This window comes from Brassica rapa, chromosome A05 (assembly GCF_000309985.2).
Source record: "Brassica rapa cultivar Chiifu-401-42 chromosome A05, CAAS_Brap_v3.01, whole genome shotgun sequence".
Lineage (NCBI taxonomy): Eukaryota > Viridiplantae > Streptophyta > Magnoliopsida > Brassicales > Brassicaceae > Brassica > Brassica rapa.
Window position 1 is genome coordinate 8,759,103 of NC_024799.2, and position 15,849 is coordinate 8,774,951.

Here is a 15,849-nt window from a genome sequence, read left to right on the forward strand (position 1 = left end):
AAACTATAAATTTTTTTTTTTATTTTATTTATTTTTATTTATTTTTGTTTGTTTATTTAATTTTAAAGCAAGGGTATTAGGGATATTTTACTCTTTAATGAATGTCATTTTTGTGACTTTCTCCTTCTAGTGTTATTTTTGAGACATCCTACTATATAAAAGGGACTAAATTCAAGGCTTTTGAGACTATCCACCTCAGCCAAAATATTCTCATCCAAAAAGAATTAAAATAAATATCATTTAGAAAATAATTAACTAACATACAACTTTTGATATTTCTAGAAATTTCAAATTTGTAACTGCTAATTTATTAATAGAATCATATATCTATATTGAATTATGTTCTATTTTTAATCTTTAGACTTCAAGGATAAATAAATTATTAATTTATAATATATATAGTTTATAACTTTATATTGTAGTTATAAATAAAGAGAAAATAATTAAAATTGTAAGTTTTGAATCATAGAGAAAATATAGTGTATATGACTGAAGTTGGTCCATTCCGAAACTAAAGATGGCTAAAATTCTTCTTTGTCAAAATGCATAGAGATGTGAGTCTTATATGAATAGAGTTCTCCATTGCTTATAGCAGTGTAATAAACTCCGTGTGTAAAGGAGAAAAAATGTTATATAAGTGAAAACAAAAATTATGATTTTTTTCTTGTGCCTATAGGCTCTTCGCAATTTGAAGAAGAAAGAATATATTGTGTGAAAATCTTTGGCTCAGTCAAATTTTATCCAGTTGTTTATAAAACTGTTGTTATCTAATTCATGTAATTTTCAGTGTTGATTTAAAAGCCTAAAAAACTCATCTATACTGACTTTTTGACATTTTTTTGTGATTTGAATTTAAAAAGAGATAAAATTTTCGATAAGTTATGTAAACTCAGAACAAGTATTTAGTTTTAGAAAACATTTACATGTTTCAAACTTATAATATATACATATATAATGTTTAAAATTATGCATATAAAACCTGTGTAAAATGTGTCTCAATATGTTTCTCTTCTTTAATGTGTTAATCGTACTATATATAACATTATTTTAAAATTTCAAAAAGTTTATGTCACTGTCACATACAAAAAACCATCAATAAAAAATATAATTCTCCATCTACGACAAGAAAAATGAAAAATTATAAACATATAAATTTAAATTAAGAAAAACTAACATTGGAAAAACAAGAAGTTAATATAAAAGAAAAAAACCGACAAATAATATTATAAATAAAATAAATTTATAAGACACAATCCGCGCGAAGCGCGGAAAAAATCTCTAGTAAACTTTAAAAGGTGCTATTATTGACAATTGCCCAATAATTAACATATTTTAACATTATAATTAACATTAAATATAAATCACAAAGAAATCCATTTTACTAGAGGGATATTTCAGAATTGGATTTTAGATTGAGTGGCACAACACACGATTTCTCGTTAAAGATCCTGCTTGTAATCTATTTGCCTCGGTAAAATCTCTTTTGTTTACCTAGAAAGAAAAAAAACTTTTGCTTCTGATATTCCATGTCAGCATTATCCTCCTGCACCAGATTTTCAGAGTCGTGTCTGTATTCTTAACCTTACGCTCAATCAAAAACAGAGTCAAAAATCAACATTTTTTGTTCACTAAGTAACAGAGTTCGCGATGACAACAGTAGCCTCCTCCGGCTTCGTACCTTTCTTGCCGGCGCTCAATCTGGTGAGACAAATCGACCAAGATGCATCAACTCCTTCTTACCCAACCTAACCTGTTTTCTCTAACCATCTCTCGAATTCAATACATTTTTCAGGCCAAATCTCGACGGTCATGTCCCAACATTCGAACTCGGTCTGCATGTCTTCCAGTGGTTTCAGCATCGCTAACCCAAATCGAAGTAGACACAACAACAACAACAACAACAACAAGCCTCTGTTCAAGTGTTGTCTCGTCAAAACAAATCTCGGAGGCTTTGCATAACATATCTCTAGCAGATCTGGATCCAGGAACCGCAAAGCTTGCGATTGGGATCTTGGGTCCTACCTTATCAGCTTTTGGGTTTCTCTTTATTTTGAGGATTGTTATGTCTTGGTACCCGAAACTCCCAGTTGACAAGTTCCCGTACGTTTTGGCGTACGCTCCGACCGAACCAATCCTTGTTCAGACGAGGAAAGTGATTCCACCACTTGCAGGAGTCGATGTAACTCCAGTGGTTTGGTTCGGGCTTGTGAGTTTCCTTAGTGAGATTTTGGTTGGTCCACAGGGACTTCTCGTTCTTGTTTCTCAACAACAAATTAGCTAGAATCTGAGAATCTTACTCCGTAATACATTTGTTTTTGTACACTCTTTTGGCCTCTGTTGATGGTATCTCTTTCTGTATGTGCTGCTCATTATTCTTTGAATTCTGGGCATCGATATTTTGAGATTTTGGTCTGTTCGTTTTGGATAGATGTTGCATTAAGATGCAGATACTATATATATATTTTTTTTTTGACAGATGCGAGTACTCACAATGTTGCCTTTATAATGGAAATTGCACTCATTTACAATTCAGTAATCCAATTCAGTAATAACCCCAAGTTATTCTCTCCTTTTTTATATTTCTCTCTTTATAAAACTAGCTAGATTTTGACCATTGCTTGAAAAACGCAGAATTATTTTCTAATTGATAAATACAATTTTTTTATAGATGACATCTAATTTGTTAGAAGCATCATTTATTATATGTAAAAGTTTAACTTTTCTTTTTTACAGTTTATGTGTATAGGCTTTTCTTTTTGATGTTAATATATTAGTCGACTGAGCTTATGAATAAACTGAAATATATAGGTTTAATCCGTATTATAATGTATGATCCTAATTTTGAACGGAATAATAATATTTTAGTTTGAAAAAATAATTATTTTAAATTTAATATGTATTACATCAACTTAAAATTTATATAATTTTAAATAACATATGTTAATATATTATTTATTATAAAAAAATTAAAAAGAATAATCTGTTTAGCTGAACCATTTTGTAATATTTTAATTTTTATTTTAACCCACATTTTAAAAATATATGGTTAGTTTCATTAACCTACTTTGAAATATATTTATAAATACTTTATAGTTTTAAAATGATGACTTTTCACATTTTGTACCCTACTATTTCTATATTTATACTCTTTGAATTTCTGATTATACATTAAATAATTTTAATTTATTGGATTTTATCAGTGGAGTTAAATTATTTGAATCTAATTTAAAGTTGGTTAACTAAATAGGCTTGCTAAAAGCTATCTATCATTTAGTCAATTTAGATTTAGTGGAATATGAAGTTGGACTCAAAATGTTGTGCAAACTAAAACATAGTTAGCCAATCTTGTCTTCTTTTCATTAGAACCGTTTGTATTTTATTTTTTTTTACTAAGGGCTTACCGTTTGTATTTTTCTGCAAAAGAAATTCAGAAAAGTAATGTTGCAAAGAAAATAAAAACAAAGAGACCTATATAATATTCACATATTTAATGACATGTCATAAACTTCTCTTAGTATTATAATTTTGTTTGATCAGAACCACTGTGTCATTGCTATATCCATTTTCTACATAGGCCTCAATATTTCTGTCGTTTGACCGTGTAGACTCCTCTGTTCCATGTCTTTCGATGACAATATCTAGTGAAAACAGTATAACAGCAATAATATTGTAAAGCACACTATTAATAATAAGTGTTTAGATTTCATAAGAACAATAGAAGACCAGAATCGACGACACTAATAAGAGGTTGTAGATTCTCAAAATATAAAAGATATTGTTTTCCAAAACTCTAAGTAATTAAGTGATAGTTTTTTATTTGAGATAATTAAGGAATATTAGTTTGTTTTCATCAAAGAATTACCATAAAATCAATAATAAAACTATTTAAAAAAAGGGAATGACATATGTTTGTAAATAACTCCAAAAACTAAAAACAGTGCTTTAATAATTAATAGTATAGAATTCTTTTTTTTTTTCCAAATAATCTCTTTTTATATAACATTTTTACATCCGCAACATCTAAAATGTTTAACATCTGATACAATGTAACAGCAGGTTTGGTGAAAGATAGAAGAAGATCAAAGATGATCAAAGAGAGATGATAGAAGGAGGTGAGGAGATGACGAAGATAGATGAAGATGAGAATAGCATGAAGGAGATCAGAAATAAAGAGAATCGGAAGAAGAAGAAAATAAAGACATTTTATAATGATTTTTAGAATTTAGAGAGTCTAATGTTATTGGTTTATAGATTATCATATTTTCACTAAAATCTAGTAATACTTGGGTTATGATTTTATAATTCTATACAAAATCATTTGTTATTTAAAAAATTTAGATTTTAGTGATTCTATAAATGTATTAAAGTTAGTGTTATTGAGAATTGTATTCTTAACTATTTAACTCATAAAAGGAGATTTTGATAATACTACATATATCCTTCGGATTTTTAAAATCATTATAGTTATTTATTTTTATAGTTTGTGGCAATATACAAAATTCTCTCTAAGTCTTTTTTTGATAAAATGTAAATTATAATATCAAATCAAATCAAAGTTTGAATACATCCAAAAACTTCTATGGCCAAGAAAAAAGAAAAATCAGGGAGAAGCCAAAATTTAGCCTAACAATTACCACTATAGAAATTAGCTATGGGTAAACCAAAGAGAAAGGAGTTGATCACAGCCTTTCCGATGTCTTCTTGCCAACAATGTGTTTCTGATGACTCTATCCATTTGTTTGAACGAAGCTAATGGAGCAGTTGAAGGTGCCCCATGTCTGTCTGTCGTTCCTTTCCTTCCATGTGAGATAGATAACAGCATGACAAACGAGCTTCATAAGGGTCCTAGTCTTGACAGATGAGTGTCCATTTAACAGCCAGTCAATAAGCTCGTCCCAAGATTTGAAAGGTTGATAGGTAAGACCAAAGCGTCTCTAAGTCTTTCCAAATTCAACAAATTTCTATACTGTTAAAATCAACACTTTATATAGTCATATAGATCTAACTCCCACTAACATCTCCAAAGTTGATTATTTTTTATTGATTAGGTAAAGAGCTACATATAAGTGTTTGTAAACTAAACTGGAAATACACAACCAAATACATAAAAAAATATTAAACCGGGATGAGATAATTGAACCATAACTCCTGTAACAAAAGTACTTGGTGAAAGTTCTTGCAGCAGTTGTTGTAGTGTTTTTTGCACCATTCCTTGCTCCGTCACTCGTTGTTGCCTCGACGATCGTCTTCATCTCGTCCCTTCCTTATTTTTTTTTCTTGGCCAGCTTTGTTTGTACTGAAAAGCTGATGAGAAAACTGCTTCCTAATTATGCTTTTGGTGGAAGAGGTGAGAAAATGGTGCTACTCCGAGTCCCCGAGACAAAATTGGTATTTAATTTATGATGATGGCATAGCAAGAGTGGCTATGAGTGAGCCAATTTTTGTGCAGGAAGAGGGGACTGCTGCAATTGCTTCACCCTTGAGAGTGACTAACTTCTTTGATGTATATGAATCCCTGTCTCCCTGAGGATATGAGTAGGGCTGGGCAAATAAACCGAATCCAAAAATCCGAACCGAATCCGATCCGATAAAAATGAATCCGAACCGATCCAAACCCGACATAAATACCGAATGGATCCTGTTTTTTGATATTTTGGGTTATGGGTACTATCCGAACCGAATCCGAACCTAACTGGATATCCGATAAAATCCGAACATTTAAAATGACAAAAAGAACTTCTACCAAATATGATCTTAATTCTTAATATGTATGCAAAATACTTTAAGATATTATTGAACTTCTAAAATAATTATCTATTACATGAAGGTTGATGGTGAAATGTGCCGGTTGAAGCCTAAAGTTTTTAGATTTTGGTTTTGTTTTCATTGAATAATGTTTCTCATTTCATGAGAACTTAGTTTTTGTTTTATGATTTCATTTATCTGGTTTTCTTTTTATCACTAACTATGTTTATCTTTCGCTTGATTTTGAATGATCACGTTTGATGCTTTTTCTTATTTTTGAATCGATTTTACTTATGTTTTGGCTATTAAAATATGTACAAATCATGTGTTTTAAATCCGAAAAACTGATTTCATTTATGTTTTAGTTACAAAATAGGTACAAATCATGTATTTTTAAACCAAAGAACCAATTGGGACCCGAACCCGAAAGTACAATGGGTTATACCAGTTCTTTGAAGATTTACTAACCCCGATCTGAACCCGATAGAATCCGAACCGGTCCCGAACCAAACTTTTATATAACCCGAATGGGGTTGATTTTGATAAACCTGAAAAACTAAAACCCGAATAGATAAAACCGAAACCCGATTGGGACTCCGAATACCCATGCCTAGATATGAGAAAAGAGTCAAAGAGATGAGGATAGAACTAATCAATCACTTGATAGAGGAATCTATGAAAAAGATTTCAGAGAGGACAACAAAGAGTGGATTGGATAACAAACATGTGAGAGAATTTTGGAGGGTTTATTTGATATTGTTATTGGCCCGAGTCGAATGGTTGTTAGAATGTATTAGAAACCATATGTAACAGGGTCATTTTCAACTTAACTATATCAAAGTCAAGGACCATGTACATAGTGTCTAAACATTAACATAACATAGTGCTGGTGGTGAACTTATTCAAGAAGTCTGCCGATGTCATATGTGGAGTATCTTCCACAGTACCCATCAGCTTGTCTTATTCTTTCTCGGTGGATATTAACTTGTTAAATGTGATCATGCATTGTATTGTTTTGATTCCAAAATTAAATCACTCTCAAGTGGGTTTTTCTTTTTTTCTTGTGCGAAACCAAGACTGTACAAGTTAAGTTGCTGAGATTGAGGTTTTTGTGGATGTCGATGAAGGTGTTGTATAGCGAGGAGAAGATATGGGCAAAGATGGAGACAGTAAGGAAGATAGTCGGATAAAGTGTTGCCAGAAGCACAACATATTCTGAAGAACTGAAGGCACTTTACATGTTTGTGGGTGTGGAACCCCATACATCGCTGTTGGAGAAGGAGAATCAAGATATGGCACAAGTCACTGAGAGACTTTACTTGCTAATGTCTGGTATTGGAATAAAATAGAGCTTTTGTTGGGACTATTTTATGATCTGATCGTTTCTTTTTTGTGTTTAACAAGAAAATGTTTATCAATTTAAGAGATGTTACTCACCAAAGGTGTTGGAGAAATAAAGAGATGAACAAGAGAGAGAACCTGCAGAGGAACTATGGCTCACAAGAGACTATCTGATTTAAATACGAAATAATCCCAATAAATAGATAACCAGAGAGACAACAACATCAATGACAAGAAACTGTTTGGTTTATTTGTGCAAAAAGCACAATGAATAAGCATTTTTTTCTGATCAAAGGTCCACAAGCCATGAACTAGTTTTGTTTCTCCAGCAAGAAGATTGCACTCTAAGGGAAATAACAAAATAAAATGAGAGTTTTAAGACTGCGGAATCAGGCAATACTTCCATAGTCCATCCTTCCATGAACATTTGGGACATGATGGTTAGTCCTACGTCCTCCTACAAGCCAATTTAATTTACGGACAGTCTAAGACCAATCAGAAGCTGTGAACAAGAAAAAAAATAAGGTCTAGAGATAAATTAGTTATGGGTGAAATGAAGTACCCCAAGGGGCACCACTGGTATATGAGCTACTCCTGGGTGAGCGTTGACCCCCAGAACTAGTGTTGGACGGAGGAAGCTGAGCGTTGACGTGATTCCGATCTGTAGCCCTTCCAGGATTTGGTCTCCCGTGATTGGACCGTTGCTGCCCTAAGCGACTTGGAGAGTTCTGGGTGACATGAGGAGTGAATTGCGATCCTGGCATAAGTTGGCCAAATCTGGCATAAGGATCATTACTTGGAGGGCTGCCAATCTCTACTTGCGAAAAGGGTTGATTGGGAACATATCTCCTGAAGTGTAGATCAAAAGTTACAAGCAGTTATGCCAATCAGATCCATCAAGACTGAAACAAAACAAAAAGAAGCGAAAAATGCTTCCAGGACAGAAGCTTAAATTTCTCTACCAGAGCACGTTCATGTGATAAACAATACATCATATCGTCTAACATCTTAAGTTCAAATTGCTTTTTACTGGGTCACTGAATAGTGTAGAAAGATTTGTTACTCTTATTAATTGCTTCAGATACACGTCCACCAAGAATCAGTCTTGTACAACGGTTCACACATACTGTACAAAGCACTGTATACATTTTCTAATAGAATGAATATATAAGTCCCATCAAGATGACTATTATGCACATAGATAATATCACAAATTCAGGAGGCATCAACATCAAGTATGGGACTTTATGCATTTCTATAATCTAGTTGAAAAACCCTAATCCAAGTAAAACGTAGTTCTGATACTCAAAGACGAATACATAGTCTGCACTGATAAGTTAGTATATATGAAAGATGTAGATCTAAGTATCACCGAAGTTACTCGTGGGGGTATATGTTCACGCATTCTAACAGAGGTTCAACAGCAAAAGAAAGAAAGGTTGTCTTTTAGGTTACCTTTGGGTTACCGGATTTGATGATGATGAGGTCGAGGGATTACTGTTGAACCTTCTCGAACTGGAGGCATCTGTTGAACCAAATTGCATTCCTCTACTTAATGCATTAGCAATAACACTTTCATCTGCGCTATCTTCTTGTAGAAGCAATTCTTCGCTGTTCATGTAACAAAACTGTGCATATTAGAATACTTCCAATTAAAGGATTAGAAGCAAGCATGTATCTTATGCGACTGCAAATAGCAGAATGAAAAAGAGGTTGATATCATTTTAGCTGGGAAGATTAAACAGAACAGAGAATAACATCAAGCAACAAAGAATGATTGCCCTTTAAATTGAAACGTGATTGGTTCTAGATGTCACTCCACCGATAGCTTTTGATAGATTTTCAATGCCTTTAAATTTGTCTATCTAAGTTTAAAACCCAACTACCAGTTAACAATGATGAGAGATCAGGGGCTGTGACATGCCTGGTCCGAATGGTTGAACTGAAGGCAATACACAATATCACTCATATTCTATATAAGCCTCTCCCAGATTTCTTCTATATATGCTCGCAGAAAAGAGCTTTGACATTCTATAATCTGAAAATTAGGGAATATCTTGAATACTTGCCTGTAATTTGGGTCCCAATCTCCTGGATCAGGCACTGATAAGGCTTTTTCTGTATTCTCAATATGGGGACCAGTACTGGACCGAAGGGATGAGCTGGAAATGTTATGCGTTGAGTACCCAGGACTTCCTTGTGACTGTTTACGGTTTTGGAACCCAGGATCCAAATGTCGATGTGGAAGTGAACCAGAGAATTGCCCAGAATAACCCTCATTTTGATGCAAATTGTCCATCCCATGCCCCTGAGCTTGTGACAAGGAAGAATCTTGAGACTGAGAACCTCCAGAATATCCAACGCTTTGTCTTCTGTTAAATTGACTGAATGCTGCCATTTTCCCTAAAGGAGACCCGTGACAACTGTTTCTTGCTGGAGATGTCGGGCCATGGTGTCCAGGAGAGCCAGCTAAATATTGATTGTTTGGATTTGGTGGAGTAAATTGTGATGGACTAGTGCCGAGGGGTAGTGGAGCAAAATTTCCCGCGGATGGACTTGTACCAAGGCCATTTCCATGTGGATACTGCATAACCCTGCGTCTGGCATCAGGACTAGTTCCAACCATTGGGACACCACCTCTGTTTTGCATGTATAGGCCAGTATGATTCACAGGTGAATAATAGGCAAACATATTGCCGTTATCTCCATAGCTCCCGTAGCTACTTCCCTGTACGGCACCATCATTGTAGCTACCATAGCTTCCAATACTCCCATAACTATTTGCATGTGAATAAGGTATCATCTGAAAATGGGGACTATTGTGCATTGGGATTCTGGTTCTCCCTGATGTCTGTAAGAGAAATAAATAACTTTAAAAAAGGAGGTGCACAAACAACTTGAAGGTGTTGCAAATATTCTATAGAGAAAAGATTCATACATGAGGAGAAAGACCGGCGGCAAACCAGTGCCCTCCACCTGGATGATGGTCAACTTTGAAATTTTGAGCAACATGCTACAAAGAAAATGGAAAGATAACAAGAACCAATTCAGCGAATAGAGGAATTTTAAACACACGTCGGTCCACAAGAAAGAACTGCATTTGTCTTTCAGCTAACTTTCTGCAAGATCTTTAAACTGTGAAGCATATGTATCCACCACAGAAGATTGAAATATCGGAAGAAAGTGCTAGAATGAAAAGTATCTTCAATTTATCACATGATTGTTTGGTTTAGAAAATGATGAAATAAAAAACTATTGGTATGACAGCAAGGCCACACAAGAAGTTTGAGACATAGGAATAAATTCAATCTGACTCACCACATGAGGTGTTTCTGGCGGAGGGTTGTATGGGCACGTAAAAGGTTCCCCGGTGATAAAAGGGTGCTTGGCGGCCTAAAGAAATGAAAAGTAGATGTTTATCCACTATGGGTAGCAACATAATATTAAGCCTTTAAAACAATATATATAGATGACGTTAGCCAGGAAGTTCAATACCTGAAAAGGTGACCAACGTTTAGCTGGATCAAATTCAACAAGTCCTCTCAAAAAGTCTATAAGAGCTAACCGGATCTGAGTTTCTGTGATAGTTCATGAAAAAAAAACTGTCACCATGGAAGATAGTCCAGTGATTATCCCTGAAACTTATAACACTATAGGGTCCTGACTTTACCTTTGACAACATCGTCTTCAGGCAAGTTTATCTTGTAAGGATAGCCTTTTACAATTTCTTCAAGGTTCTTATGGCGGAAGTACTCTTTCCCAATATCTGGCTTTTTCTTTTCTCTCTGAATAAAAAGTAAAAAATGGCACATAGTTATCCAGAGCAAAATCACCAAAGTGAAAACTTAATGACTATCTAAGAATAAAATTAATTTCCTCACGAAACGATCTAAGCCTTCTTTGTTCACTGACATAATTATCTTCCTCTGTTTTCAATATTTTTTATATTTTGTTTGTCTCAGAGGTTAAGCATTACTTACAGCTTCAAATTCTTCTTCCGTCAGAGCCATATAAGCACTTTTGAGGCCACCATGAGTTCCACCATTCCCTAAATTGTGGACACTCCCAACACACTTAAAGAACTTATTCACATTTTTTGCTTCCTTGAGCACATAATCAGGTGGTTGCTTTCTGGAAAACAGTATGACATAATATTGGTACAATCACAACATGAAGAAACATAATAACAAGAGTTCCTCGCTCCTAGAAATCTCGACACATTGATTAAATAAAACTGAGGACTTCATTGAGAAGCTAAAATAAGGACTGCTGAATACAGAGGCCAAAGAAAGAATGACTGTAAGCACCAAGGGAAGGCTAACACAATAAAATAACCGCTACTAGGAAAATGCATGAGTACTAGTATTGACCCATCAAGGTTGCAAAACCCCAAAAAGAATTTCCCTGGCCCCTACAATTGTAGTCTGCTTCCTCATTTACCAAATTTATAATAAAAGATCATACCCCAGTATTTCAATCATACGCCTCATGATATCAAATTCTGAAGCTCCTGGAAACAGTGGTAATCCAAGAAACAGCTCGGCAACAATGCATCCAAATGACCACATGTCGATAGCTGTAGTGTATCTATAGAGTGGTTAAGCCTCAACATACAATCTCAAAATACTTTAAAGATATCATGTACCAGGGGAAGACAAAAGCAAAGAACTTCTGTTAGCATTAAAACTAACGCGGGACAGGAAAGTTATGATTTTCCAAGGACAGTGATTCCGCTACCAACGACTTTGAGAAAATATTCTAATTTCGTTTATTATATATATAACTAAAAAGGATACTGATGACCAAGTAAAACTTCCGGCGATCTGTAGTAACGACTCTGTAGAAAGGAAAAAATAGGTAACTTAGTTCATTTGTTTGGTTTGACATAAGAGAATAGACAGATAAATAGGAAGTAAAAATAAAACCTGAATATATGAATAAACAGTCCGATCTTCCATGCACGCTGATCCAAAGTCGATTATCTTAATTTGAGTTGGCTTCACACTGATGCAATTGAAAAAATATATATTCAAGTAAGTTAAAGTTATGGACTCCAGTTGTGTGTATTGTATTGGCGGTAGAGAGTAGACCTGGCACACAGAAGAATGTTCTCTGGCTTCAGATCACAATGAATTATGCCAGCATCTTTCAAAAGAGCCAAACCAAGTAAGATCTATGGGACACCATAAGAAAACAGTCGATACAGTAAATTCAGACGCTAAAACAAACAAAATGGTGAAAACACAGATCTAGAAAATATAAATACCTGCTTAGAGAAGAGCTGGACTATGCTTAACGAGAGACCTCTAAATTGATTTATTTTTATGAGCTCATACCTAAACCACAAATTACCACGGACAATTGAATTATCATCAACACAAAAAAAAAACTGTATACAGTTGGCATTAATGGAAATAAGAGGACAAACATATAGTCACAGATTCATATAACTTACAGATTCATGTCCAGAAGTTCAAAGCATATGCACAAATGACGTTGATGTAAGAAGTAGTCGTATATGCGAACAATATGGTGCTTATCCTCTGGATCATACTTCTTGTTTAGCTACAAACTCAACCAATCCAAAAATTATGAGACAAACCTCATACGATTTTTAGTACTAAGACAAAGTTATCATTAACTACAGAAGAATCTCATACCGTTGTCAAAATAGATACTTCAACCAGCGCCTGCTGATAGTATGCAGGCTGGTTTTTTATTACTTTTACAGCAACAAGGCTGTTTGTCTCAGGAACCCAGCATTTAGCAACCTGACCAAAAGTCCCATGGCCAAGAAGATCTTTGACAATGTATCTAAGAGCACGTGGTGAAGCTTAATCAAAAAGACATCTTTCGTAGATAGAAAGCGGTTCAAATTTTATGCCTCTAACAGCACAACAAAAGAAGGAAGAGTATCGGAGAAATGAAAATTGAAGATAACTAAGAGAATAGCAAACCTCTGCCGTGAGTCTGAACTGCTCAAATCATCATTTACAGCCAGAATTAGGTCGGAGTTGACATTATCAAAGCCATCATTGAGCACACCAGCCGATGGAGTAGTCAAGTACCGCTTGGGATTCAACTCTCCTCTATATTTGAACTGTGGATTGCATATTTTGTATGTCTCAACCAAGCCGCTAGTTAGTCTCACCACTACCTGCAAACAGATAATTATATTAAAAAAAAAAGAAAAGAAGAAGAAGCTAATTTGAGCTCTGGAAAGTATTGGAACAGTAACAAAAATCTTGACTGTTACTATTCTCACGTAGATATACATTTCTGATGACTTGTCATAAATCAGAACAGTGATCAAATACAAGATAAAGAGGGTAGATAGAGCATGGAATACAAGTATAACCTCCTGTAAAGTTATGGCAAGAAAACAACAACATTTATCAAGTATCATCCACTACCTCTGTAGCAGCTAAGGTTAATGCACACTTAAGAAACATTGGACCAATCATTCAACCAGGACCCTAGCGAACCTCACAGTATGAAAATGGAAAACATTTTGCATCAGATTCATAAATGAGTTGATTTTGGTTGGGCGATACCTAAAAGCATGAAGGACTCTAACCCGAACCTTGCATAAAAAGAGATATTTATACATCCTTCATCTAAAGTACTATGGTAATTGCATTGAGCTGTATGTAGGACTTGGCAGTGTATTACCTACTTAAAATAGTTCATGAGATAGCATAATTTAGGTAGAATGAAAGAGTGGTAACATCTTCTAAGCAAACTTTATCATAGACCTCCTTTATTACTAGTGTAAGCGAAGACATACTAGGAGGCTATGCGTAAAGACTGGACCTAGAGCTAGTTCTGGCAGCTTACAAACAACATTGGCTTACTTAACGAACATACATACAAGTATTGCGTTCAATTACTAAAAATCTAAGAGCTTTAATGCATTTGAAAGATGAAATGAAATGTGCAGAGCAATTCTCACCGACTTCTTCTTCTTTGCAGTAGCACGCAATGTCCCACCTGTGAGATCAGACTCATTCGGTGGGATGTAAGGCTTGAAAACAAACTGAAGTGGCTGCCACGGTGTTGATGAGCCCATCTCACGAGCACCACCATCAATGTCATCCATAATCGGAACGAAGCAACTTGAGATAGATTACAATCACCAATTATAGGAGCCGATTGACTCAAGTCCCATGCCCCGCTCTTTTCTTCATCAAATCAAACCCAAGTCAGCGCCCTTGATCGATGATCCATAAATCAACACAGGTGTATTAAAGGAATCGACTTTGATGGAACACCAGCAAAAGGGTAAGGTTGGATGATTGATGTCGGAGAAGGAAGGACTCGCAGCAGCCCAGGGTTTGGGAGGTTGCGAGGAAGGGAAACGAAAAGAGAAGAGAAGAGAAAAGGAATCAGAGGGAGAGAAAAGTGAAAAGCTTTTTGATTCTGATTTGTTTGGTCTGAGGAAGATGAGATGACTCGATTTGATTTCGTCTTCGATTCCACCACTCCTGCTTTTTGTTCTGTCTTCTCTCCTTCCCTTTCCTCTCCAGTTTATTTATGTATTAAGAGGGATTATTATTATTCCTTTAATTTTTGTAGATATTTTAATGGAAAAGAAGAATTATTTTATAGTTTTTGTATAATTTAGAACACTAACCATCCATATCAATTTGGTTAATTTAAATAAAATCTTCTAAAATTTTAATTTTTTATTACATATAGCTATTTACCTAAGTTAGTGTAAAAACAATAAAAATAAGCAAATAATTTAAAAAATATTAGTATCCTACTATATAAAAGAGACTAAATTCAAGGCTTTTGAGACTATCCACCTCAGCCAAAATATTCTCATCCAAAAAGAATTAAAAATAAATGTCATTTAGAAGATAATTAACTAACATAAAACTTTTGATATTTCTAAAAGTCAAATTTGTAACTGCTAATTTATTAATAGAATCATATATCTATATTGAATTATGTTCTATTTTTAATCATTAGACTTTAAGAGTAAATAAATCCTACTATATAAAATAGACTAAATTCAAGGCTTTTGAGACTATCCACCTCAGCCAAAATATTCTCATCCAAAAATAATTAAAAATAAATGTCATTTAGAAGATAATTAACTAACATAAAACTTTTGATATTTCTAAAAAAATCAAATTTGTAACTGCTAATTTATTAATAGAATCATATATCTATATTGAATTATGTTCTATTTTTAATCATTAGACTTTAAGAGTAAATAAATTATTAATTTATAATATATATATAGTTTATAACTTTATATTGTAGTTATAAATAAATAGAAAATAACCGGGAAAGGTGAAGAAGCTCATATATAATTATGTAATTAAAATGGTAAAATGGTGAGTATGATGAAGTGAATCTAAGAAAATTAGTTGTACAAATTATGGTGCTTTCTTCGTCCACTATAATGATTTAAAATAATATATATTCATATAAATAAGTCAATATTTGTTGTTTTTTTTTTGTAAGATGTTAAGATTATCATTTTCTGAAAGGTTACACTGATCCAAAGAGATTAGTTTGTGGAGCTAACCACACGAGGATTATAGTGTTTACTTTGGAAAAAGTAATAGGTTGAACTATAGATGGCGTGCGTGTTTTTTCACATGGAAATCTGCACATATATTAAAATTGTAAGATTTGAATCATAGAGAAAATATAGTGTATATGACTGAAGTTGATTCATTCTGAAACTAAAGATGGCTAAAATTCTTCTTTGTCAAAATGCATAGATGTGAATCTTATATGAATAGAGTT

At 33.9% G+C, this 15,849-nt stretch overlaps 3 protein-coding genes across 6 annotated transcripts; 2 read left to right on the plus strand and 1 right to left on the minus strand.

Moving 5' to 3' along the window:
- The first annotated feature begins 1,439 nt into the window (after positions 1-1,439).
- Positions 1,440-2,475, plus strand: LOC103868299 (protein COFACTOR ASSEMBLY OF COMPLEX C SUBUNIT B CCB3, chloroplastic). The gene is made up of 2 exons (XM_009146401.3): positions 1,440-1,701; positions 1,793-2,475. The coding sequence occupies exons 1-2, from the start codon at positions 1,648-1,650 to the stop codon at positions 2,279-2,281; spliced, it is 543 nt and encodes a 180-aa protein (XP_009144649.1). The 5' UTR covers positions 1,440-1,647; the 3' UTR covers positions 2,282-2,475.
- A 2,679-nt stretch (positions 2,476-5,154) lies between these two features.
- Positions 5,155-7,096, plus strand: LOC117134319 (the record flags this gene model as incomplete). Its single annotated transcript, XM_033292587.1, is given in 5 exon segments — positions 5,155-5,393; positions 5,395-5,503; positions 6,372-6,451; positions 6,630-6,702; positions 6,822-7,096. Coding segments are annotated over 5 exon segments (774 nt in total), but the record flags the coding sequence as incomplete, so codon positions are not given.
- Positions 7,097-7,260: 164 nt separating this feature from the next.
- On the minus strand, positions 7,261-14,658 carry LOC103868298 (dual specificity protein kinase YAK1 homolog). 4 transcript variants are annotated; one of them, XM_033291472.1, is made up of 19 exons: positions 14,433-14,658; positions 14,039-14,393; positions 13,044-13,243; positions 12,747-12,900; positions 12,542-12,651; positions 12,353-12,422; positions 12,177-12,259; positions 12,012-12,090; positions 11,883-11,923; positions 11,551-11,673; positions 11,067-11,217; positions 10,757-10,871; positions 10,582-10,664; positions 10,405-10,479; positions 10,025-10,099; positions 9,156-9,937; positions 8,542-8,697; positions 7,649-7,935; positions 7,261-7,543 (listed from the first exon to the last, which is right to left on the minus strand). In XM_033291472.1, exons 2-19 carry the CDS (start codon positions 14,183-14,185, stop codon positions 7,476-7,478), a joined length of 2,799 nt encoding a protein of 932 aa, XP_033147363.1. In that variant the 5' UTR covers positions 14,186-14,393; positions 14,433-14,658; the 3' UTR covers positions 7,261-7,475. The 4 variants fall into 4 exon arrangements, with proteins under 4 accessions (XP_033147363.1, XP_009144647.2, XP_009144648.2 ...); XM_009146399.3 differs by having other exon boundaries at positions 14,039-14,625; XM_009146400.3 differs by having other exon boundaries at positions 7,315-7,571; positions 14,039-14,625.
- Positions 14,659-15,849: the final 1,191 nt, after the last annotated feature.

Bases quoted from the DNA above. Each gene is read 5' to 3' on its own strand.
- LOC103868299 (XM_009146401.3), top strand. From the start codon at position 1,648: ATGACAACAGTAGCCTCCTCCGGCTTCGTACCTTTCTTGCCGGCGCTC. The intron at 1,702-1,792 runs GTGAGACAAATC...TACATTTTTCAG, and splicing joins TCTTGCCGGCGCTCAATCTG to GCCAAATCTCGACGGTCATG.
- LOC103868298 (XM_033291472.1), bottom strand. From the start codon at position 14,185: ATGGATGACATTGATGGTGGTGCTCGTGAGATGGGCTCATCAACACCG. The intron at 12,423-12,541 runs GTAAGTTATATG...TTTGTGGTTTAG, and splicing joins GAACTTCTGGACATGAATCT to GTATGAGCTCATAAAAATAA. The intron at 10,480-10,581 runs GTATTGAACTTC...TCATTTCTTTAG, and splicing joins AACGTTGGTCACCTTTTCAG to GCCGCCAAGCACCCTTTTAT.